Source organism: Pieris brassicae, chromosome 6 (genome assembly GCF_905147105.1).
Source record: "Pieris brassicae chromosome 6, ilPieBrab1.1, whole genome shotgun sequence".
Taxonomy (NCBI): domain Eukaryota; kingdom Metazoa; phylum Arthropoda; class Insecta; order Lepidoptera; family Pieridae; genus Pieris; species Pieris brassicae.
The window spans coordinates 5540186-5567762 of NC_059670.1; the positions used below are offsets into that span (position 1 = coordinate 5540186).

General features: G+C 32.1%; 1 protein-coding gene across 1 annotated transcript in view; it reads left to right on the top strand.

The window, feature by feature from the left end:
• LOC123710958 overlaps positions 1-12601 on the top strand; it is a 40667-nt gene extending 28066 nt beyond the window's left edge. The window contains exons 2-8 of the mRNA XM_045663302.1: positions 1959-2283; positions 3239-3666; positions 4529-4630; positions 6620-6728; positions 6913-7059; positions 10577-10711; positions 11961-12601. Coding sequence (XP_045519258.1) covers positions 2067-2283; positions 3239-3666; positions 4529-4630; positions 6620-6728; positions 6913-7059; positions 10577-10711; positions 11961-12088 — 1266 coding nt within the window. The 5' untranslated portion in view covers positions 1959-2066 and the 3' untranslated portion in view covers positions 12089-12601. The remainder of the gene's footprint in view (positions 1-1958; positions 2284-3238; positions 3667-4528; positions 4631-6619; positions 6729-6912; positions 7060-10576; positions 10712-11960) is intronic.
• Positions 12602-27577: the final 14976 nt, after the last annotated feature.

The following is a 27577-nucleotide window of genomic DNA, read 5'->3' on the forward strand; positions in this document are numbered from 1 at the left end:
TAACATGTCCTGTAGGTCGTTACCGTCTACTGTCATCTGTGTTTGCTGCTCCAGGTCGTACCTGGACGGTGTAAATATAGGGCAATGTATAAGCACATGTTCTACAGTTTGTTCCCCATTATTGCAGGTACATATTGGCCTTGTCTTAAACCGTGGTTAGTAGAGTTTTGGAGTGACGTCAAGTCTCCTTGGAAAACTGTGCAGTGGGGTACCATCTTCATCTTCTTTATTTTTGTTCCATATTGCCATTACGTCCGTGTGATGCCCATTCCTATTCTTGTTTTGCTGCCATCCGTATAGAGTTATGTGCCACCATGTCTTTTGTTTCTTTCTAACTCTCTGTTTGGGCTTGTTTGTCTACTACTGTTGATATATAGAAGACATCACATCGTGAAAAAATCACCATTGACCTACACTCTTCGCCAGAATCCTGTATTTTATAATTGTTATAGACAAGCAGGGCGTTGGGTCTGAGATCCGGTGCATCTCTTCTAATATCTTCCTTCACCATTTCCTGCAACATATTTATGCACCTATGTAGAAATCTCCATATATACATAGTCAGGGAAGGCTAGTTCTTATATTCGACAATCACGCGCCAACGCGCTAAAAGTGCTCAAAAATTATGTAAACTAAATATTAACTAAACAATATGCATAGCTACCCGAATTAACTAACGATATTACAGAAATAATTCTAGATAACATACGTTTAACTTGTCAATAGTTTGATAAGGTCAGCCATAAATTTATTATGATTTATGATTATTTCAAAGCAAGCAATAACCAAATATTAAACCGTAAGATTTAATTTTTTTAATATAATTTAATCATTATTATGTGTATCTTGATATGAGACCTGAAAAGAGATGTTCTGTTCATCATTGAATATAGTTCTCACCTCTGGGCGGGGGCTCCCCAGTACCAGCTCCTTCCACTTGATCGTATCCAACGAAGAGCGGTTCGAATCGTCGATGACCAATTCCTCTCCGAGCGGCTCGATCCTTTGGCTGTAAATTGTCCAGCTGCATCTTCTACCGCTGCATATTTACCATGGAGAGTGTTCAGAGGAGTTGTTCGGATTAATACCTGCGGCTGAGTTTCATCATCGGACGTCCAAGCAGAATACAAAATTCCACCTGTATCACCTCGATGTCCGCCGTTCCACGACTGAGCGATTTTCAAGGCTATTTTTGCCGCCCACCACCGCTATGTGGAACCCAATTTGACTTAGGGTCCTTCAAGAAAAGAGCATACAAAAGGCCGGCAACCCACCCGCCAGTTCATGGGCGACGGTATCACTTAACATCAGGTGAGCCTCCTGCCCGTTTGCCCCCTATTTTATAAAAAAAAAACATTTAAAACAAATCTATAATAAATAACAAAGATACAGATACCTTTTGAATTGTACATCGTTAAAACACATGAAAACAAAATCTTTGTCGTGATTTGATTTTCAAAACCTCAACCAACCATTATAGATTACAGGTTTCAGTGTGAACTTTTGGTAAATACAGCATTATAATAAAGTAATCTTACCTTATTGGGTTCTTCCGTTACTTATTACTGGGCCATGGTCCTACTGAATGCTTCTGTCTAGACTAAGGAGGCGACATAGAATAATGTTAGAGACTGCTTACATAGTAAACAACTTCAGTTGGGTCGTAGTTTGTAATTTAATATCCTCATATTACACAAAATCGTTCGCTCTGTAGTCATTAAAGAAACTTGTAATTTAAATAATTAAAACATTTTATTATGCAAACATTTCTTTAATATTCGAGCAAAAACAAGTGCGGTAGTATGAAAAACTTTATAAATTTGTCTTTGAAAGAACGGAAATTTGTCTTTAACGGATATAAGCCGTTTCGAATGTAAAAATGTAAAAAAATATAACGTAATTATTTTATAGATAAAAGTTTTAAGATGTATTAACCGTATCGGTGTCTTTTGTTCCAGAATGTCCAAACTACGAAAATCAAGATAGCATCGAGAAAAAATCATACATAATGACTATAAATTTGCGTGCGAAATGTGAAAAGCAAATGTGACGTTCGTGCCAAAACAATGTATTGCTGTAAGGAACTAAAACTACTCTATGCCATTGTTGTTCTATTATTAGAAGCTGAATTGTTAGTGAACATAGGTGCTATGGAGTCGAAGAGGTCTTCCATACTCGTAACTCAAAACCCGGATGATGTGAAGGCGTTAGAACTTTGTACGACACGAAATCAACAGAGACTTGGCAGTGTTTTTGGAAATTTTACAAGGCATCACAAAAAAGGTAACATATTGCAATTCGATTGTTTGTTGTACTTTACAGGCAAATACTTAATTTTTGTCTAAGATATATCTACAGTATATGTTTTTAAAGATTGCTTAATAAAATATGATCCCCAAATTATATTAAATTAAATTATAGATAATCCAAATAAATTTAATTTTCATTCGATTTCCATCATCATTATTAAAAGTTTTTATTTTCAATGATAATGAAGCGGTACTATAATAATTAATTATTGACTATCAATCGCGTCAAAGAACACTGAACCGTGTAATTAAACTACAAACTTATCATTAAAATGAGAACGTTTCATTAAAATACGAATTTATGATTAATTCAAATCACTGTATTTCACTTAAATACAATTAGAAATTTAATGCTATGAGCGTGACAATTGAACTAGAAAATTGATGTATTACACTACATCTACATTTTAGTGCGCACTTTATAGAAGGAATTTATTATTAAGTTATTTTTCTAACGGAATCTTCTGTATTTTTTCTAACGGCGACTTTGTAATACATCTAAGACCGAAAGTTGTTATTAGTGTCTACTTTGTTTTATTATTACAAAATTTTTTGACGCCATGCGAATGACGATTACTACAGTAATATTCATATATTTCAAAGGTAAACTTTTTGCAACTTTGTACCCGACATTCCAATACACAAGCCTGACAAATTCAAGTTCTTGTTCATGGTTCCTTTGATCCCTTGACCTTTTGCACTTGCCTAATTATATAGAACTACTTTCATTATCCCGTGAGATCTGGTTTTATTAAACATATGCCGATATCCAATTGGTATATAATAAATTACATAATTATTTGGAAATGTAGCATCACAAAGGAATGCTAATACAGTTTCCATGATAAAAGAGTATTTTTTTTATTGTACAACAGCCTTTATTCATAAGGCACTTTTTTAATAATGGCTATAATTCTGTATGTCAACAGGTCATAGAAGAAGAACAACATCCACGAGCACAACAACAGAAACAACAATGCACTCGACAACAGATTTTGAAACAGAATTCACAAGTGAATATAGCACAGCATATCCAAAGTTACCTAAACCATTACGACTAAGTCTAGACATTGATTACGATGTGCATAACATAAATGTAAAAGAAGATCATCAAAGGCATAAACACGATAGTTTAGATAGAGAATTAGAATTAGAAATGGATGAAACAGTTCTATCTAAAACATTCAATAAGGCTAAGAAAATGTATAGAGACTCAGCCGCATCTGCTGTTAATAAGTTAAGTGCTAAAACTAGTAAGAATGGTATATTTTTGACTGACAACTGCACGACGGTTATAGCCCAAATTGGAACAACGGCTATATTACACTGTGAAGTTAGTGATATTACGGAAAATACGGTAAGTTTTAAGACTGTAAGCCACATTAATAGTCTTGGGATATATGGGAGTAGATTAAGAATCGAGACTTACGCGAATAACACTCGTTTGTCAAAATCTAATACGTGTTTGGTTTACGCGGAGTAAATTACGAAAGTGTTTTATATAATCATTTTTGCAAAGAATCAGTAATAATGATCGTTATATTACAATCAAAAATAATAATGTGCCTATAGAATACCGAGCTTCGGATAAAAAAAATAAAAATAGTTAATAAGTATTCCTGATTATTACCAAATGAGAGCTTTAAATATTTGTTTTTAATTGAACGAATAAAAACAAAGCATATAATCTTTTAGAATACGGAAGTCGAAATTAGAATTTCAAATTTCAAACTTTAAAGGCGTAAATATTAGAATGGATCTATAGACTTATAAGGCTTACGAATTTCGCAAAACCAATTTACTCAAAAGCTTTAGTAAATCGGGATTTCGGATTGTATTTTTCACCAATGGCTTATCTTTTGATGAGTGTGAAATATCTCACAAATTCTAATAATATATTTTTAAGATAGAAAATTTTAGTACTTTGAAGCCGCTTGTTATATTTTTATCGCATCGATATTCAAAACGGCTAGTAGTATATTTATTAGAGATAGTGTATTTGACATCAGTTTTATTTGATAGAAGACATTAAGATACGTAGCGAACTTCCAGACATAAATGATTGCGTCATTTCTATTTTCCAATTTCCAAAAACCAATTAAATTTAAGACAACGTTATAGGTTGAAACAATTAGGAAAATAAACACTGCAGTGATATTAAATGTTTATTAATTAAACCCAGCTATTCCGAGCAATAGCAATAACTGAATTATTTGCAGGTGACCTGGATTCGGCGGAAAGACTACTCACTGCTATCCGTTGGTCTAGTTACGTATAGCGCTGATAACAGGTTTTTCTCCGCTCATGGACGACATGTTAAGGTATAGTTAATATAAAATATACTTTAAAAGTTTATGGATTAATACTTTGAAATTTGGATGCAAGAAAAATTTTGAAGTTCTTGTCTCTGATATTATTGAAATGTGTAGTAATCGTGTAAATCAAAAATAATATTATTCAACTCACACAAATATATAAAAACGAAATTTCTATAACAATAAACAGTAACACTAACTTAACACAAATTACTAACTAGGTCATTGAATCATTAAAGTCCATTTTATAAATACCGATATTTTCATTGAACAAGGCTTAGTTATCTCAAGGGAGGTTCAGTTTTATAACTGCAGTATTAATATTACAAATTGCAATAACTGTATTTTTCTTTATGCTAATATATACTATATTATTTTATAATGGTAACATCAAATCATTCACGTGTTTTATTTATATGAAAGTAGGAACAATAAATTAAGATTATGAATAATGAGACGGAAAGCACATACTGGCTAGAAGAGATTATGAGAATGTACGTTCCGGACAATTACCAACGCTGCCGGAAACATAACCTTTTTACTATGTATTCTACTCGTACAGATCAGAGTCAGCAAGCTCCCAGTACCCATTTGCTGTAGCAGTTTAATAGTTTTCTCGACTTTTCGTTAAATGGTTTTAAAACGTACTTAAACGATTAATGATAGCAACACTTTTTACTAAAATTTTGTCTGTCATGCTGTCAATAATTGTACTGTCTGTGTTATGTGTATCCTTAACGTCGTACTAAAATATATCAAATTATTTTTTTAACATTTTGTTAATTGTGACGTTGCTTAAATATTTTCAACATTTCAGTCATATTTAGGCCTTCGAATATGTTGGGTGAGTGAGTGACTGCGGGAATTTATAGAAGAGGCTTGTTATAGACTAAGGGTTCAAAGTAAAGGGGTTAACATCAGCCAATCACTAATTAATTATTATACCTGCCATGAAGCTTGTAGCTTTTGATATATTAGACGATGTGACATTAAAGATTCTAAATATTCAAAATTCAATAAAGATTCTAAATACTAAAGTTCCAAGAAATTATGCCAAAAAGCTTTAAACGACCACTAATTAATTCTTGCTCCTACCATGTAATTATACATCCTCTCTACTTTATACCTGTCTACCAACTGTTTACCTCCCTAACTTTCAATTTCCCATACCTAACACATCTGAAATAAATGTGTTAAAGAGTATCAATGATCGTAAGCCTCCTTAATTGTTTTGCAAAGTTCAATAGAATTTCAGTATTGTTTAACTTACGGATCCATCTTGGAGATTGAATTCATTAAGTTTAAATGTAATTGCCTATGAGTTATGGACAGAGTTGTAATATACGCTTTGTCAGGTTCGTGCAGGGATTAAGTTAGCGTGTATTATACTGTTTATTGAGCAATATCGATCTACTAGTTAAAGTACGATACTCGGTGATGGGTTTTTATCTGTAACAATAACTCGTAAATCGTTACGTACATAGAGACTTATCATCTACTAACCTACAAAAAGATTGAACAAAGAAACAGATGAAATTTGATGACGACTATTATAGTACATAATCATAAGCCATACCTATGCTAGGGCTGTAAGTAACATATATATTAAGTGTAAATTGCACAGATAAAGAATGTGGTAATTATAGGAGTAAGAATATTTATCAGAGCGTTTCTATGCAAACCCTAGTCATTTAGAACTTTACTACAACCTAAAATTTAAAAATACATAGTTTCAGTACCTTAATCATAGAAAGAAAAATAAGAAGAAATATTACAATTTTCGCTTTGATTAGCAGAGTACATTAACAATTAAAACTGGTCTCATTAAATATATTTCAAGTCATTCTGAATTTAATTAAACAGTTAAAACTGAGACAATTATTAATACATTTATATTTCTTTCATAAGGCTTCGTACTAATACTCAAACGATATGCTTGCAATGAAACCATTTCCTTTCTTCAGAATTCTCGAATCCATATAAATTTGTTACCAGGATTGGGCGTTACATATCCGGTTTGCGACATCAGCGGATGGGGGCTACTACGAGTGCCAGGTCCCCACACATCCGCCAACAAGCATTTTCTTCAAACTTGTTCTAGTGGGTGAGTCAGCATCGTCCAAATAATGTTTAACGGAAATAGACAAGTAATTGATTTTATACATCTTGATTGTGATACAAAACTGATGATTCAAAAGTCCTTTAAAGATTTTTTTGTTTTCATATATATACATTAAAATACATATAAAAATGACTGAAAAATCTTAAACTATTTTCATACATTACAGCTGCCTATGCAGAAATTGTGGGTGAATCAGAAAAGATAATTCATGAGGGTTCCATGCTTAAGCTTATCTGTGTCGTGAAAAGGTCTACAGAACCACCTTCTTACGTCTTCTGGTACTTCGAGAACAGAATGATAAATTATGATTTAAGTGAGTATAATACATGCTTTATTTTTAATGTTACAATAGATCCCCTTGCATAACTCAGGTATGTTTTATAGCAAACATGAAGGTGCTGCGGGCTACGCGGGTAGCAAGCCACGCCACTTTTCCCGATATTATCTTAAAATATTTACAGGCAAAAGGCAGCCCGCTCTCCTTCGTCTCCCACTTCAACATTCTTTTTTCAAATCTACATTTTACAAATTTAACTATTTTCAATTCTATGTTTCGAAATCTGCTGATGTGAAAAGTGAACACATTTCCGTCAATAAACATAAGTTTTAGAAATATTAATATTTTTCATTATTAAATTACTAAGTGTGGTAATTTTTTGGCTTACGAATTAAATAATAATTCTAGACAAAATCGATTATAATTATATAACACAAGTATTACTATAGTATATTTATAGCAAAGTTAATCATCTGGTTATTATATTTTATTGTAAATATTAAATGCGAGAATAATTGTATAATTGCATTTGTTTGTGATTAGATTATTCGAGTTTAATAATAACTATAAATACGACTAAAACTAACCATGAACGATGTGTCTAAGAAACTTGCAACTCCACTTGACGAAACTATCGAAAACTGTGCTAAAACACTGAACGCATTCTAAAATAGTTTATGGTCTAATATATAAATAAACTTAGATTTTTTGTCCCGTTTACTTATTAGTAATATGACACGAGATTGCTAAACAATATTTTATTTGAAAAATATTGAGTTATGCAAAAATGTTTACTTATTATTTATATAAAGTATTTTCGTATACGCGAATGATGGAGATTACATAATAAAAATCATATATAATATATTAGACTCTCATTGCTTAATACACCCAAGTAACTTCAAGTCAAACACAATATTGTTTCTGAGAAAAGCAGTGTTTGTGTTCTTTGGTTCATGTATTGTTGTTATGTGCTTAGGAAATTGAACAGAAATATCATAACAGGAACAACTTAGATTGTATTAATTACCCGTGTTATGTTTTAATAAACTGTATTATTTGTTTGGCTTAACAAGCCAGAGAAAATAGAGCAGCTTCTAGTGACAAGTTAGCAACTCGGCCGTTATAACACTTATTTTTCATATACATTTATTTTCAGTTTTAGTACTTTTCGTTTATTTACAATAAGTGAACGTTATATGCTAAACGAGCAAGTGAGGATACATAAATCGATTGGCGCATAACCGGCATTCAAATGGAAAAGTATTCCACTATGCACTGCACTAAAAAACGTTAATCACAAAAGATTGTATGGAGAATTGTTGGATACTTAATGTCCAAATCAATTCGCTTTTGTCGGTTGATCGTCAGATACGAAATTCTCAAATAGGTATTCACTGCTTTGCCTTTCTCACTCTCGTGTTACCTTCCAATTTAAACATAATAAAATATTGAAGTAAGTCGCCGAGTTGAAGATCGCATTCAATCTCAAATCCAAAACCTCTTGTCCAAATCCAAATCATTCTAGTAAAAAAATGAAGATTATTGTCTTTTGTTAACATAGCTTTTACATATTGAAAGAAAACACTTTTTTATCGGATTAAAGCTATTTATATTATTATAAACTTATAATTTATATAACGTCGGAAAAATTAAATTTAAAATTATGTAAAATAATTCTAAGTTTATAGTAATACAAATATCTTCAAAAAAATGAAGATTATTGTCTTTTGTTAACATAGCTTTTACATATTGAAAGAAAACACTTTTTTACCGGATTAAAGCAATTTATATTATTATAAACTTATAATTTATATAACGTCGGAAAAATTAAATTTAAAATTATGTAAAATAATTATAAGTTTATAGTAATACAAATATCTTCAGTCCGGTTAAAAAAGTGTTTTCTTTCAATGTAGATTATTTTCAGATATATTTCATTCACTCTTGGATATATTAAGACTTTAAAAGTTAGTGTAAACTATGCGCTGATTGTCGACTCCAGCCGTCATATTCATATACACGCATGCATTTTTTTCATATCAAAACCACGATCAAATAGAAAGTGTAGAAACTACATGATAATAGTGCAATTAGATCAAATCAAAGTTTGTAAATCTATACTAAAACCTAAGCATCAATAGAAATCAAGTTTTTATAAGAATTATCTATTATTAACTATTTATATATATTATCAAAAACCAAGACAAGACTCTGTATATTAATAACATTTAAATGTTATTTTCTAAATCGATTATTCCAAATTCAAACTTATTACTTAATTGAGGTCAGTTGCGATTTACTCACTGACCAGGATTTACCTAATTTTGCGTCAATGATTTATATTACAAATGCTACAAATTTGTAACTACTTCAACGAGTAATTTAAATCAATCGGAAATGTTTGCACAGAACAATTAAGTGGCAATTTATAATACGGATTAGTTAATAGGCAATAAGGAGTAATTTATCGAACTATTTCTGGTCTATAAAGTAGTCGTTTAATAAAAATATTATGCGATTTAATGATCTATGCCTCGTGTAAATCCACGCGGTGGTTCCCTAGTGAATATTCTGGATTATTCTTAAAAAAGGTGAAGACTCGTTCAACATTATTTCAAGAAATTTTTGTTTAGTGTACACTAAGTGTACTTGAGGTCTACGAAGAACCACTTAGCAGCAAGAGGCTGATACATTTTAAGACGAAATATACAAATTTGATTTTGTTCTGATTTTCGCGAGTATCCGGGAAATATGTCATTTACTGAGACTCCCCTTATAAAGATATAAATGAAAATGAATCACAAAATATGTTGCTAAGCGTGAAATATAATGGAGATGTTGAATAGTGCGTCGGCTGGACCAATTTGAGTAGTGTTTTTTTCCATAATCTCTGAGGAATGCTTTCCAAGGAGTGATAAAAATTATTTTATCTATTCCTTAGGTTTTTATTCCGTAGAAATTGTGTGTAGCTAGTAAAAAGGAAGTCTAATAAAAACAGTTCGCAGGGGGGCAGATAAATAATAAAAATATAATGAAATGATCTAAGAAAATGATAAATTCGCTTTTCCATCGAATACACGAGTTAAACTCAAAAAGGTCTATATATATTATAAGCATATATCGAATATTCATTATAAGCAAACATCATACAGAAAGCCTTATTAAATAAACCTCTTTCCGTAAATAAATAATATAATATTATTTGTCTTTACGTTGCTCGCGGGCTATTTTTGTTTTGATGTATCCAAGTCCATCGGGCATTATGATTTTGTTTATGAATAAAACAGAAACTGTATGTTATTTTACTTGTTTTTTTAGTCATATAAAAATCATTAATTCTGGGCACGTTAGGTATGGTAACAAAACACGAACCATAATTAAAATTTTCATCAAATATTAGAAATCTCAGGCATCTCTGGCATGCTTATGGAATCAAAATTAAAAGTGGAACTTTTAATTTAAATAATAATTATTGAAAAGTATTTTATTATTATATCATTTTATTCTGATTATTACGTCAACTTTTACAATATCAATATTTTTCAACTAGATGGCGTGAGTGTACACAATGGCAGGCACACCAGTGAGCTTGTGATTGGTAAAGCGGAACCTCGCCACGCCGGAAACTACACTTGTGTACCAGCCAACGCGCGCGCAGCGTCTGTTACTGTACATGTAGTACAAAGTAAGTATATGAGTATGTATGTGTCATATAGTCCACGCATAATAATAGTAATATAGGGATTTAGTTGGTCATAAAATGTTCTACTTACGAGTACATATTTAAAATATTGATTAAAATATATTCCCAAATAACAGTTAAGTATAGACTCTAAATATTTAAATTTATGTGTCCAAGCACACATAATTTTTTTTATATTATTTAATCTATATTATCGATGTCGTAATTGATACACCTATAACCCAACAGTTCATTTAAAAAAGGCATTTTCAACACTGGAACAGTTTTAATTTGACCCAATTTCATACAGACGTCAACTGTTATAGAAATCATAGAACAATAGATACGAATCGCCCGAAAAAATCCCTATTTGTAACGCTGGAAGCGTTGCAGTTTTCAGAAATAAACCAAACATAAATGGCTTTCAGTTTTGCTTTACCACAGCTGGAGCATGTCAAGCATTTATACGAAAGCGTCTCATTTTCATCAACATTCCCATTAACAAGTAGTTAAATAACTGCAAGTTTAAGTATTCTGTTTATAAAGCGATCATTTAGCGAGTTTTATTTTAAATGAATGTTTTTGAAAAAGTATAAACTTTCTTAAGCATAAAATCGTGAATGGTCTTAGCGACTTTAAAATATATTTGATTTTACGACTTGGAAGTGTTCATTAAATTAAAGTATATATGACATGGTACTACTACAAAAAACATATTATTTAGGATCTATATATACATATATATATTTATATATATATATATATATATATATATATATGTGCAATAAAACTGTAGTTTTTAAGTTTTTTCCTAACAAATGTACTTGCATAAACATAGTGGTGCTTCGCTAAATTTGACCCAGATTCGCGCAGAGACTAATGTTACATAGTAATATTAATAATAACTAAAAAATTTAAAAGAATATAAAAACAAATTGAAAAAGTTTGCTCCTTGTGGCAGTGTATATGACGCTGGCAGCATTTCCTCACTGTTTTGCTTTTTGCACTGTCTACTTCTTCGTTGAGCGAGGAAAGCACCAGCTCTGGGGTCACCCGTACTGTATATTATCTATCTATCAATGGTATAATACATACATAATTTTTGGTTCAAAATTATGCCAGTAAGGAATCAAGTCTAATTGAAATCTGGAAAATCTTAGGATAAACATAATTATACCATAAACCAAGAAGCCATTAAAAAAAATTAGATGGTTTCACAAGTGTTTAAACATAATTTATATGTTGATTGCAGGCGAAACACCAGCGGCGATGCAACACGGCAACAACTATGCAACAAAGAATATTCACTATTTAAAACTTTTACTTACGGTGTTATCGCTGAGACTTATTATTCAGCAAATCTCCCACGAGTTTGGATAACGATTTTATATAATTTAATTGCAATTATTTTCAAACAACTTTAGGTTTACCTTATTATATTCCCCAACGTTCATTTCGAAACCGGAAGTGATCTGAGGGATCATCTTATTTGGAGTGTAATGATTGTACAGTGTTTATTTATGTAATTTCCATTTATCGGTCATATATTTTTGTCTTTATTGTGTCTTTTATTTAAGCTTAACGTCATCAGGACAGGGGTAAAAAAACATATTGGATTTGACATATAGGAGTCACGCTTAGCGTGAAGTCTCGATTGAGCTACCCTATAACTTATTGACTTATTAATTAATAATAATTTAAATCGAATTATTTATGTTTTTTCACGACAACTAGGTGTTTTGAGGTTTAATTAATTAAATATATTAAAATTAATTAAAATATTTCTTTGATAAAATATCATTTGTAGCACATTAGTAACTGTATATAATTATCGTTATATGGAAATATAAAATATAAGAATTCTAATAGTTGTACATAAATACACTCGTGACTTATAATGCTGAAGTATTTATTAAAGTTCAATGTTAGAAAAAAAATAATTCATATTAAGAATATATTTTAAGATTGGTTAATGATTTTTTAATACTGTATTTGTAATGAAGTCGTTTAATTATGAAAAACTTATACTTATGTCAAATATTGATCTGCTATTTACACTTACTTTGTTTAAATGAATAGAATACCTGTTGTTCTTAATAATATATAAATTATATAATGTACAGTTAAAATATATCACCTTGAATCATTTTGTATATAATACACGACAATAAAGTAATTTAGCTTTCAATATAATCTGGTTGAAAATATTAAGAATGAATAAACGTAAAACTGAGGAACGACAATTCTATTTAGCAATTCGTTTTAATGGTAATCAAAATTGTATTATTTTAGCCGAGTAAAATTATTATCTCCCAATGTCAGCATACTTTTATACTTTATTTAAAACTGTTAAGGGTTCATTAGTAACCGAAAAACATATGAGACATCGTTTGGTCTACAGTATTCAAACAAGTTAAGTTTTCGTAAAGCCTTATCTGAGAAAGTATACCGAAAAAGTACAATAATGTTAACTGATGTATATACAATAATAACTATGTAAAGGAAATGTAAAATAATTGTCTGTCTTAAGATTTGAAAAAAATAAATAACTTTCAACTCAACGTGCCAATCTCTTTTTGTTTTATTTCCAAGCCAAATTAGTTTTGATATCAAGGAGATACGCTTTGAATGATAATTACTTTCACTTTTCAATTTAATGAAGTAGTCCTTTGACTCTGAATGATAGGTACACTTACAAAATTGAACGATAGAACCCCAAAGTTTTTTACAGAAATCACAACCTGGTGGCAAAAAGAAACGCGGTAGACCGACTGAAACGATTTGTCAGGTGTCAAGGATCTAGAAACAATAGCTGTCCGAAATTGGACACATGAAGAAATAGATTGCAATGGCGAAAGATACTTGCAAAGGCTTAAGCCCATATGAAACAGCCATTGATGCTATTGATGATATCGATAAATTTAGCACCAATATTGCCCTTGTACACTATATACAATATAATCAATTACATCAGTATCTTAGTAATAAACTTATTTTTAATAAATTTCACTTCCCGTCCCTATTCACTTAGCTCCTTATCTATCTTCCTTTAAATTTCTTCTGTACAAACATGACCTGTCCACATTGTATCCCAAACTTTTTTACTAATTACTAGACGTGAGACTGATCCTAAATTATCGTGATTCATGTGCACTTTTTACTTTTATTTTTCATGTTGTTGCATCAAAATATGAAGATCATTAAGAGTGGTTTCAAGCCTTACCGAATCGATACAATGACCTTAACCCGTGAAGCCTCTATGTCAAGAAGTACAAAGTTCAATCATTACGGTCGTTATACTAACGGACACACTAAACGATATCCATGATTTCATACGTGAAGGTGAGTTTTTTTACACATAAGGGGAAAATCTATATTAAACTTACTAAAACACTATCATCACACAATTAGAAATGCGACTGTCGTTTTATATTTTTTAAAACGGTTTTACTAAGCAAGTCCTTCTTAGATTAATTTTATAAATATTAAAATTAAATGTTTCAAAGTATAGCTTGGACATGCACCTTTCAACCTTAAGATCGTTCGTTCGAAAAATATCTCGGTAGGAGTAGATGTTTCACTCTAAGTGCGCAGTTAACACTGGCTCGTACGGTGATGGTAATACAGCGTACCTTAAACCAACAAATCAACGGCATGTCAAGCACATAAGGCTAACCTACTTGCTTATTAGTAAGAAAAATAAATGATCACGAAACAGTAAGAGAAACTTGATGCCCAGACCGAAGGTTTTCTAGCGGGACTGTGTTTAGTAAACAATTCGTGTTATATACGTAAGTTCGTATGTACGTAATTTAAACATATTTTACATATTTATTTTAGAACAGTATTGCGTACATATACGACTCGTTACCCTGAGGTATTGCGTTCGAATTATGGTTGGAATGTATTTTTCTTGCTATGTACGCAAAAACCTTTTACTTCTAACCTTGAAGATAAACGTCGTAAAGCAACAGGTGTATTGTAAATCCAATCCAAATTTTAGTATGTATATCTTGTATCTGTCACAAAATAGGATTTAAAATGGCTTATAATATCTTAATCCTGTATACATCGCAGGACGCAGGATCTGTTAAATTAATTTTAATGTTTCCAAATTTATAGCTAGCGTAAAATGTGCGTTGACATGCGTTGAATATTCCAATGGAAATTAGAACACATTGTCGAACACTTAAAATATATGTATAATACGCAACAAGACTGAACACAACTTGTCTATAAAAACTTGAAATGCGTAATGAAACGCACGCAATCTAAGGCTAAACCAATAATTATGAGTTCATGCCGCTGGTTTATTATTAGATAGCTAATAAAATCGTAATTCGTTTACACCCTATAAATTGTTAAATTATAAATACACTTATAAAACATAATTAATTAAAAAAACAATTATAAAAACAATCTGTGGCTTAGATTTCTGTCTCTGTTTTATAAGCATTTGTCAATTTAATAGGCAAGTAGGTAATCAGCCTCCTGTGCCTGACACACGCCGTTGACTTTTTGGATCCAAGGCAAACCGGTTTCCTCACGACGTTTTCATTCAACGTTCGAGCGAATGCTAAATGCGCACATAGAAATAATGTCCATTGGTGCACAGCCCTGGATCTAACCTACAACCTCAGAGATGAGAGTCGCACACTTAAACCACTAAGCCTACACTGCTCTTATAAATACACTTACGTAGTTGAAATCGTAATAAACGTAACAAGAGGCCTTCTGTGAAAGTCTATGGGCCAATTTAAATTCAATTTCGTTGTGGCAATTTAGAAAGAGTTGTTGACAATTGTACGCTTAAGACCATTGTTTTACGATATATTCGAGTTTTAATTAAGATAACTAATTGTTTGTGGTCATTGATAATTTATTTAATTGACTCGTAGTAGTCTTTTGTGCCTGACACACGCCATCGAGTGTTAGATGTGCACAATGCACAGCCGAAAATCGAATAACTGCGATCTAAGCCCAAAAATGCATGTTTTCGTTTGAAGTTTAAACTCTGTCTTACGTTCTCGTGAATCAGTAGTCAAATGATCAGTGGAATTAAGGTTATAGGGAAATTAAATCTTCTATCTCTTTTATAATAAAGAAAATATGTTAAAACACATTGAATTGAATCATAGTGAAGTCTTCGTGATAAGGTGTGTGGATGCTCTGGCAAGATCCGAGTCGTAATTTCATTATTGTATATCACAACTTGTATATATTATAATATAAAATTATAAATATTGGCTTTAAGCAAGTTAACAGCAAGAGTTAAACTAATCAGCGTCGAAAGAAATTGTTATTAATAGTACGAAGCAATTTGAGTAAGATGGGGTACGCCACTAGCGCATAAACAAACCTAACAGGGCGACGTAAATGCCATTGTCAAAAAAAAGTTAAAATTTGATACTTATAAAGGTTATTCACAAAAAGAGCGTGAATTTACATGAATTAAAATCCAGCTCATGCAATTACAATTAATTTAATTAATTAATTTTCTACAATACCAGTGAATAGGTTATACCAAGGTAATGGTTTTTTTAAACGATATTTTCGTGTGGACACACGGTTGAGGACAGCATTGGGCACTCTTTACACTGGCCGGGCAGGTATTTCTCGGGCAGTTGTCGATGAGTACCGAAACAAACTTGTGTCTGAAGTCGAAACTACTACGTGGAGTCTCAGACTGGGGTAGACTAAACCTAGTCCAATTTAACCCCAAGAAGACACAAGTTTGCGCGTTTTCCGCGAAAAAAACACCCTTTGTCGCTACTCCTCTTTTCAAAAACACTCTTCTTGAAGCCACAGCCAGCATCGAAAAACACGTAACGGAAAAAACGTTGGCGTTGACATATCGAACGACGTTAAGTTTCGCAGTCATTTGGAGGGAAGGGCTAAATTAGCCTCCAAAAAGCTTGGTGTGCTCAGCAAGGCGAGATGGTACTTCACTCCGGGCCACCGCTTGCAGCTCTATAAAGCGCAAATACGGCCCCAGATGGAATACTGTTCTCACGTCTGGGCAGGGGCTCCCCAGTACCAGCTCCTTCCACTTGACCGTATCCAACGAAGAGCGGTTCGAATCGTCGATGACCAATCCCTCTCCGAGCGGCTCGAACCTTTGGCGTTGCGTAGAGATGTGGGGTCACTCTGCATCGTCTACCGCATTTACCATGGAGAGTGTTCAGAGGAGTTGTTCGGATGAATACCTGCAGCTGAGTTTCATCATCGGACGTCGAGGTAGAATACAAAATTCCACCAGTACGAGTATCACCTCGACGTCCGACGTTCCACGACTGAATGTTTTTCAAGGCAATTTTTGCCACGCACCACCACTATGTGGAACCAGCTGCCCACTGAAGTATTTCCGAACCAATTTGACTTAGGGTCCTTCAAGAAAAGAGCGTACAAATTCTTAAAAGGCCGGCAACGCACTCGCGAGCCCTCTGGCACTGAGAGTGTCCATGGGCGGCGATATCACTTAACATCAGGTGAACCGTTTGCCCCCTATATTATAAAAAAAAGGTTTAGTCCTCTTTAGGCGTCTAATTCTTGCTGTGTCAAGAAGTTGGATTGCCTCAGCATTCATATGGCAGCCTGTTTAAGTGAGCTAAGGCCAACCGTTTCGTACTATTACATGGTAATGAAAGTATTCATTACCATGATGCATTGACGATGACCCGAAGGATCTTGTTCTGAAACCGTTGTAATATTTCTATTTTCTTCGCTGTACAGCACAATAAATAAAAACAAAAGTATGTTTATTCACAAATTAAAAGGACACCGTCGACTTTTTGGGTCTAAGGCAAGCCGGTTTCCTCACAATGTTTTCCTTCACCGTTCGAGCTAATTTTAAATGCATAGAAAGAAAATTCATCCACATCCGGGGATCGAACCTACGACCTCAGGGATGATGATGAGTCGCACGCTGAAGCCACTAGGCCAACACTGCACAGATAGTTGTTATGTGGCTGGATTGAATGAGATAAATAATATACTATAGTTTAGACTACTTTATAACACATACTGCGACTTCTTTCAGAAATGAATTATTTCCAAATTATATTTGTCCATACACATTGGGTAATAAAAGGCAGTCTTTGATTAATTAGTTAACAGGTTGTCAGTAACACAAAATTAATGATGTGAGAAACCAATAAAAATTAATATAACAAGCATAGATGAACAAGCCATCATATATTCCATTACAGGGAAAATAACTGAACATTTTCCAATTCACTTTGATTACAGATGATAAACGATAATTAGCAATCTCGTTAACTCGTAACACAGAATAAAAATACTAGAATAACCCCACACTACGCACACAGCCAAAATGTTTGGCTGTGTGCGTAATGAAAATGAATCGAAATAATTAGTGTCATTAATTACAATGATTTTATTTGTTACGTTTATCTTGTGAACGCTATCCTCACTTCTACTATGACAAAGCTACAATTCTATATTATAAATCAAAGAAATAACACGGGTTGATATTTGACATGTTTGTGTATTTTAGTTTTGAAACTGCTTGAGGTACAACTTCTCGCATTTAAAAAGTAAACTATTATAGACGACAAATTTAAACAATGATAAGTGTATAATTACCAAATTGTGTATAAATTTAGTTTTAATTAAACTTGACGAATAGAAACGCGACATTCTTACTGTCGTCGTGGTTAGCGAAAAATCTGAGTAAAATATGTAATTCGAATGTGTCTCTTCTAGTTGCATATAATTTTGGTATGTCCGATGTGATATGTAATAATAGAGTGAGATCGACAAGGTAATGGACGGTTGAAAACCCCTTCATCAGTTGTCAAATTCCCTCCATACTTAGGTGTGAGTTAAGTATCGTCCGCCGAAAAGGGGCTTTAATTAAATTTATAAAACATAAAAAGATGATGTTTACGTACCTACCTTATTTCAGAGTGTCGACGTTGTCTGTCCACCTTCTAACATTCTACCGACTGGGCTTCTTCAACGTCTCCATGCTCTCAAACACCGAGTATGTATATCTTAAAATATTTCATGAAATTATTATTTACATTAAATTAAGGTATTTGACCTAATCTATCTATGAATTCTAAAAGTAAGAAACAAGTGTAGACTATTATAAAATATCCTTAGAATTTAAAGAAAACACTTTTTCATGGGATTCAAGTTTTTTATTATTATAAACTTTTACATAATTATTTTTCCGACTTTGCTTGCTTTACAGCGTGCGTGGTCACCGTAAAAGTCATGTAAAATAACATAACTTCAATCCATTGAAAAAGTGTTTTCTTTAAATTTGTAAAAGTTATTTTAATAAAAGAATTTCATATATATTATATGAGGGATGAATAAGGTCGTGTTTACTACTAAATATAAACATTAAAATTTGGATTAATAAAAATAAAAACAACGGAATATAACACTAAACTTTACTACTAGATATTTTCGAGACATCCTGATTACTTTAGTTTTAACTAATAGACGATATAATAAATATGTAAACGATTTTTAGTGTCTAGTTATCTCTCATCTGAACATATAATTGCCAATCAAACTAATAAACACGTGGCCCCTCATGGGTTTCGTAAAGTTCTTCACACGCGTCTGTTGAACGTTTTCTTCATAAATAACTGAATAATAAGTATAACTCAGTACATTAAAAGATTATAACCAAGATTTTATTGCTAAACAAGAAAAGTAGGTAACTGAACTACAGCCACAGCCTCATAATGACTCTGGTATGTTTTACTTTACTATAATAAAGTGAATGTTCAATTGTCATTTTTTTGGTGACAACACGTTTACTTCACTATATTAGTTCACAGAACAACCACGTTGGTCCTCTTCCCGACTACCACGATAGGAGTATACACCATAGTGGACCTGAAAACCAATTTGCGTGTAGAAACATGTTTGCCCCACCGAACAACTGTGCTTACAAATCACTATGATGACGTCTTACTCTGAAAAGCGTTAACGAAGTTATTCCGGCGATAAAGGATATCTTCTGGACCTTAGTCACTGAGGCCCTTTGGCCAGATAGTAGTTAGACTGCTCGAAGATCCTCCCTTTAGATTGGAGGAACAGTCTTCAACAACAGTTTATATTCCTTTATAATTATGAAACCGGGTCCAATTGTCGCTTTTTCATAAGTGAATTATAAGTATAATTCATTAAATTTAAATCTAAGATTATATCCAAGATTTTATTGCTAAACAAGAAAATTAAGAAAGATATAAGTTTCATTTTAACATTAGTAATATTCATTCCACATTCACATATAACCAGTTCTGTTCTAGATATTCTGATGTTTTCCAGTCTGAACTGATATAGCCAACTGGATATTCGCCAAGCATTTGTGAATAATCCATATTAAACTCTTGTTTGTTCTAGCTCATAATCCAATCTAACTTGGACAGATTTATCAACATCTATCAAAAAACATCTGGATCACCGATGTACGCCAAAAACCTATGAAATACAATGTCATACTCAAAGTCGCTTCATAAGACTTAATTGTTTAACATTTCCCTACGGATTTCATTCAATGCTAAAGAGAATTTTTAAAGCCTACGTAAAATTCGTAGCTGAGTTGTTTAGACAAAAATTACAATGAGTAATCTACGATTAGAGATTTAATTAACGCCTCTGGTTACAGATGTAAGCGAAAACTTGCGACAGTTTGCGATAGTTTACTCATCTATTGAGACATTGATGTCTTCTAATGGAGAACAGTAAGAAATTACTAATCAAGTGTTAATAAATATATGTTAATAATAGTTGTTTACATAAAAATATAAACAACTATTCTTAACATAAACATTAAAATTACATAAAATAAACAATAAAAAATTCTCAATATTTTATAACGTATTTGTATTTTATACTACACAAGTGTTTACAATATTAGTGTTTTTATAGAATGGGCTTATCTATTTTTAAGTGATACTTCCGCCTATGGAATGCCAGAACGTTCGCTAGTGCGTTGGCAACGCCTTTTAAGAATTCATATTCTCTTTTCTTGGGGTCCAAGTCGTATTGGTTCGGAAAATACCTCAATGGACATAGCGGTAGTGCGCTGCAAAAATGTCCTAAAAAAGGCTCAATTGTCGTGTGATATGGGTAAAATTTCACATTCTACATTATCTTCTTTTCCCAAAAGGCTAAAACAAATTTAAACTAAAGTGAATACTGGTAGTGCTAATCCTCTTAACCTAACTTAACATTCGGTAGATCTTCATGCATTTATTAATAATTATTTAAATTTATTTTTAGGTATATATTACGTTTCGTGACAATGTAATTAAGAACCTTACTGTAACTAAATAAATAACGAATAACATACATTATAAGTTCATCTTTGATATATTTACAAAGCATGGGCTGTGGGCTGTACCTAATGAAAACTACTAAAACGATTACTTGCTTTCGTAGTACTTGTATTCGTATAGACCAATGTCGTCAATTAAGCTATTCCCCATACATTATAATTACTTCAAAACCAGACTCAACATTTGGACCGATAATATCCTACATTGTTCTGTGCACCCAAATCCATTGAAATAGAAATCGCATCCATCATGGCCAATGAATCGAAATGTAATAAATTAAAAATTCTTTCCGATACCTTTGTGGGTTTTGAGCTTCGTTTTTTATTTGACGATGAGTTAGTTTAGTGATTTTATTTATTATTCTGGATTAATAAACGAATTTTCAGTTTATCCGTGGGGCCAAAAAGTATAAGCTGAAAACAAAAGATTGAATTTGAATGAATCGATGAAAATGATTGAAATTTCGAATAAAATGTATTTGAATTTCGAATTTCGCAAATTATTGTATATAGTGGACACAGTAGAACCGGGTCTTGGACGAATCTTTAACCAAGGAATAAGCCGTGTTACATATATTAATAAAATTATAAATGTATTTTAATGTCCCTGTATCTGAGATTAGGGTTTAAAAAAACATATTATGTCTATCTATAAACATATAAACTACAATCTCAAAGATAAGTTTATAATATTGTATAAACTTGATAAAGATTATAATAATATTCTTTTCAAAGAAATGTCTAAGACAATTCACGAACAATGAAGACATATTGTGTTTTCGTTTGACAATAGTAATATTTAATTCAATATTAAAATGTAAAAATCCAGTCTCAATTGCCTTCTTTGAACTACGGAGTACTCTCTCCATTATTACGATGAGACCTTCAACTCAAAATCGGCTTTACCATGTCAATAGCTCTATAAAACAAATGTAACAACGTACCTTTGTTATCAAATTATCTCAGACTTGCTTGAATGTTCAACGCACGTACTCTTTAAAATCCGAAACGAATCCGACGTTTTAGCATATAAGTTCGATGTTTTTTTATATCCGCAGCTCTTATGATGATCACGAAGAACAAAAACTCATTATATGGACCACTGTCGGTGATTTTGGAAGTTACAGATTAAACCCCTCGTTTATAAATAAACATAAATATAGGGAATATTTATGTTCTTACTCACTACTTCAACTATTTCCTATATGGCACATGCCTACAGTCTAGCCCTTGCACGTGAGATGTAGCTAAACATAGTAATCATAAATGCCTCAGTAGAATAGAATACAATCCTGAATAAAATAAATAACGGATCATAACGCAGGACTACATACACATGGTTTTGGCGAGCTCTATTAGTTGTTGGGCTAATATCAGGGTACGATTCTCATTCCTGAGGTTGTAACTTCGATTCCTGGCTGTGCAACGTTAGAATTTATTTATATGTGCGCATTTAACATTCTCTCGAACGGTGAAAGAAAACATCGTGAAGAAACTGGCATGCCTTAAACTCGAAAAGTCTATGGCGTGTTACAGGCACAGAAGGCTGATCATAAGTCCTAAATAAATTCGTAAATATCGCAAAATGCAAATTCGTAGTTTAATACTTATTATTATCAATTATTGTCTGAGTCTGTAAATTCGTGTTGTAAATAAGTGTATGAAATAAATTAGGCAGCAATTTACGAAAAAGCCAAAAACATTGTTCCCAACACGACCGGTGTTGAGAGAAATGATTCATTTTATTAGTTTCAAACTTATTTATTGTTAAACTCAGCGATACAATTCAGGCCCGCGGGTGCAATAGAATTTTTTACGACTTAATCGAGGTTGGGAAGTTTTATCGCTACATAAAAACAGTAATGTAAGTGATTTTGAATGATATCTTTATATATATTAAACCTTTTAAAGTGATGTAAGGGTAAAAAAGTAATTTAAACACGAAAACGAGGTAAAGTAATTAATATTATCTATAACAAATTTAGAATTTATTTGACTACTAGATCAGATTTTAATTAAATTTTATTAAAATCAATATTTAAAATTAATTATTAGTCAGTAACTGTTTACGTCGGTATACGTATGTAGTGTGAACTCGTAGTTTCCGCACTTCGACTTCGCGGAGCGATCTCACTGCTCCGAGGCTTTCTGTTCGTTAGGAAACCACAGCAAGCCTTCCAAGACTATGTTGGTGACTGATTGCTCTGCGCTGAAACAGCCTCTGCACAGAGAACTATCTATCGTGTCTAGAACAAAGAGATGTTTATTAAGAGCGGGCTTAAAGATGGTGGAAAAATTTGTAATTTTACCCACGCGTCACCCTCCACTCGCTTACAGTGTCAAACGCAATCACCGCGACGAAACGGTCGCGCACAAACTCGAGGGCGTTACAAACGGTACGAAGCATTGCACATACCATAATTAGATTAAATATTAATATGTGGTTTACTTAACGAGTGCCAAATTAGCCACGTGGAAAGAGTAGCCAAAGGAAGTACCGCGTATGCAAACCTACCTATGTGTATTTATATAATTGTGAGAGCTGAATGTTATCTGTACTAAAAGTATTATAAAAACTTAAAGCTAATATTTTTTTTAGTTTTTAAAAGTAATCTTTATAACTACTAAACCGATTCCAAAAATTGTTTAGATAATAAAGTCAATGTCTGTGTGTGCTAGCAAAAAATATAAGAACGTTCTATTATAATTAAATTAGTATTAGTTTATCGGCATGAACATCGACAAATAAACATCACATCCGTATAATTTTCAATAAAATCATATAATATTAGCATCTGTTTAGTACATATAGTAGTTTTATGTTAAATTGCATTTTTCATCGGAATCTTTTTATTAAATTGAATAATTACGTATTATACATTCTTACTGATTTTGCGATATATTCTGCCTTGCATATTCACACAAAAAGCTGCGAAAGCTTTAAGTTATGTGTTTGGGAATGTATTTTATTCGTGAGTAGTGTTCTCCTCTCAATTGTCGTCAAATCATCAGCAGACTAGTGAAACAAACGTAGGCTCGAAGTTTGAGTGAGATGAGATGGACAATACAGTGTTTCGCGGAAAAAAGGAAACGCCAAATGCTTTTATTTAAATAACTAATAAAATATACAATTATTTAATAAATTCACTAGTTACAGTTCTCGGCCATACTGTGCTGTAAATTAATTAACTTTTAACTCTATAATACTCGCCATGATTGAATAAAAACAGAATTTGACAAAAGTTAGAGAAAGTGGCTTTGTGATTATTTGTACCGAGGCATTGATGTTGTATTGTGTTTTTAATTAGAGTCAATCATTGAAATTATAGTGAAGGATCATTAATAAATTTCAGCATCACATAAAACGTTTAAAGAACTTTATTTCTCATTACAACAAATTATATTTTATTTACATCTCATGTAAACTAAATAATATGAGCGAGATACACGTCCCAATTTTTCAATTGTTCACTACATTCCCTTTAACATGCATTTTTAATGCCCCCTTGAATCTGTCAAACACGCCAATATTGTGAATTTTAGATGGCAACCGATTAAACAGTTGCACACCCTCATACCCAATCGACCTCTTCAAATAATTTGTGCGCGGCTTCGGCAAGATAAGCAAACTCGCTCGACGAGTGTTGCGTGTGGTTGTGTCCTTGATTTTCTTAAATGATAAGCCACTATGGAGAGAGCCACTTAATTTTTTTTATTAAGATACAAGTGCTATAAACATACAGTTGTTTAATAGTCATAATTTTGGTGTTTTGGTAAATTTTAATAGTCTCCGTTAAAAAAAATGTATCTAAAAAAGGCACTATCCTTTATTAATTTATTTTGTAGTGGTTGTAAGTTTGAAATTATTTTTTTTGCATGCTGTACCCCATATTTCAATTAAATATATAAAATAGGGCTTAACTAAACAATTATAAATCAGATGACGTACGGATACTTAAATCAAATCTATGATGAGTGATTTTGGTTATAGCCAGCTCTTAAGGAGACATTGTTAGTTACTTTACGTCGGTACCGGTATAATATGCTTGTTTAGTTAGTATAATTAAAGGTATATTTTTAATTCGTAATAGATTGTAAAGGGTATTTTAAATTATAGCGATTTTTTATGCAAACCTTAAGAAAATGAAGAAAATAAATTATTGCATTCTCAGTTCTGATAGGTCAACGGCATCTTTTTTCCAAAACGAAATACATGATGTGTCATTCCGGCCGTAGGACGAATCGGAATTAAACGTTTCGACAAATATCTTTAGTTTAACATTCCGGTGCCCTGTTCACAGCTTTCAACTGTTTCCATACAACTTTACTTTTTGATATTCAGTAAATGTTACGGAAAATTCAATTCTTAATATAAATCGAAATATTTACTACAACGTGTATAGACCGGATGAGAAGTGCCAAGAAACCGACCACCAGTCTTTCTAATCGTCAACTTTCTTTTAGTTTGTGATTATTATTTTTAGTATTAGCGTGTTATAAAAACGGTTGTATAAGAACCATAGCGAAACAATATTTAATATATAACGAGTAGATGTATTTGATATAAGAAATCTTTAAAATAGAAATAAGGTTCACGTAAATAATTGCCCAACTTCAAATGTCACATTGTAATCGGGCACGCATGGTAAAAAGCTTTTTACCTTTTTGAGATGAAATCCTAAAAGTACCTGAAAGGTAATCAGAGTGACTGCCTTTAACGAGACCCGATGAAACTGAAACTCAAACGATAGAATTTTGGAGAATATATGTAAAATTACATTTTATAAGACCGTTCTTGGATAAATGCCAGGATTTTTAAATAACATATTGTTATTTCCTTTTCTCCGTATTCTTACTTGTATGGTTATTGTTTGTAAGCATTAAGACCACCGGTTGCTCACTTATTATTTATAATTGTTAAGAATATTTACTAAGCAATGAAATATATTTGAAATACGTATTTAGTATATTGATAGTGTTCGTATTAAACACGACCTGGAAGGATGTGAATCTCTTAAACTGTCCTATAGAATGACGAGAGTATAAAAATATAAAAAAGCTTTTAAAACACAAATTAACTGACCTAAACCACGATCTCTGTTAATAAGGCAAAAGTTACAAAAAGTTGTATAATTCTAAACGAATAATACATATGGCGAGACTTAACAAATTTTCGGCTAAAGTGTTTATTAATGATCGGCCAATATACACGAATTTGTATAGAACCGCGGTGACGCCCAGAAACCCCCAAAAGACAATTAAAATCATTCTATTAATAAATAAATGAACTGAATGTAGACAGCTAACATACTATTAAATAGGCTTGTTAAAGACTACTTCAATATTCATAATTAAGTTGAACACGACATTTTTAAATAAAGATAACATATAGCAATGTTAACATGCAGTTTTGTTTTGCAGGAGTACCTGATTAGCATTTACTTTTTGTTTATGATTAAATGCATTTTCTGGCATACTCATTAATGTTAATTATTTTAAGGTTTCCATATGGAACCAGCTGATTAGTGAAGTATTTCCAAACCAATTCTTCGTACACTAAGGGTCTTTCAATACAAGAGCGTTCTATAAAAAAAAAGATATGGCTCCTGTTGCCGTGATAACTGATGGACGAAGATTGTACTAAAATATGAAGAAGCTTGAGAACTGAGGTCTACACATTTTACCATCATTTTATTCGTGTACCTCCTCTTAGTATTCGCCTTGCAGACATTATATGTCGATGGCTTTTTGGCGAGTTATATAAGATTATATATATCTTTGCCATTATTCACTGATAATTTACAAGCAAAACATAATGTACAAAGACCAGTTAGCTTTCTACGAGTATTTTAAAGATATTTTCTAGAAATCATCCTACCATCTCTTAATTACGTCAGTACATAAATAACCATGTTACTGTCAGTAGGGACAGTGATATTTCTTTCACATAAAATGTCTTAAATGCTCAATGATCAAGCTGTTTGAAATGTACAGCTTGTGAATAGCCACTGGGTGCGTAATAATCCTTATTAATTAACTTGGAAAGTCAGTCTGCTACATTATACGCGTGTACCAAAGACTACGTATATTTGTTCGTGCATATTAAACTTTGTGTGCTTAATATATCATTAATTCCTTCGTGTTGTTAATTGGATTTATTCTTCTCCAACTGAAGCAGTTTATTTTGTTTGAATAAAATATGATACGGTGTCAACATGATTTTATGTAGTTGAATTTTTTGTACATAAACGGTTATTTTTTTTATGACTCGTGACTTTTTACGTTAAAATATATTTCTATACTCTATGAGACATAATTTGGGAGACAAAATAAAATTTCGTATTTTCGTTATTTCAATAGTCAAACATTTATGTTTTATTATAATAAACATAAATACGTAACGCTACAACCTCTTTAGGTCTGGGCCTTAGATTTCAGCATCCGTTTCGTGATCATTTGTCAATATAATAGGCAAATAGGTGATCAGCCTGCTGTGCCTGACAAACACTGTTGTCTTATTTGACTAAGGCAAGACTGTCAACGTA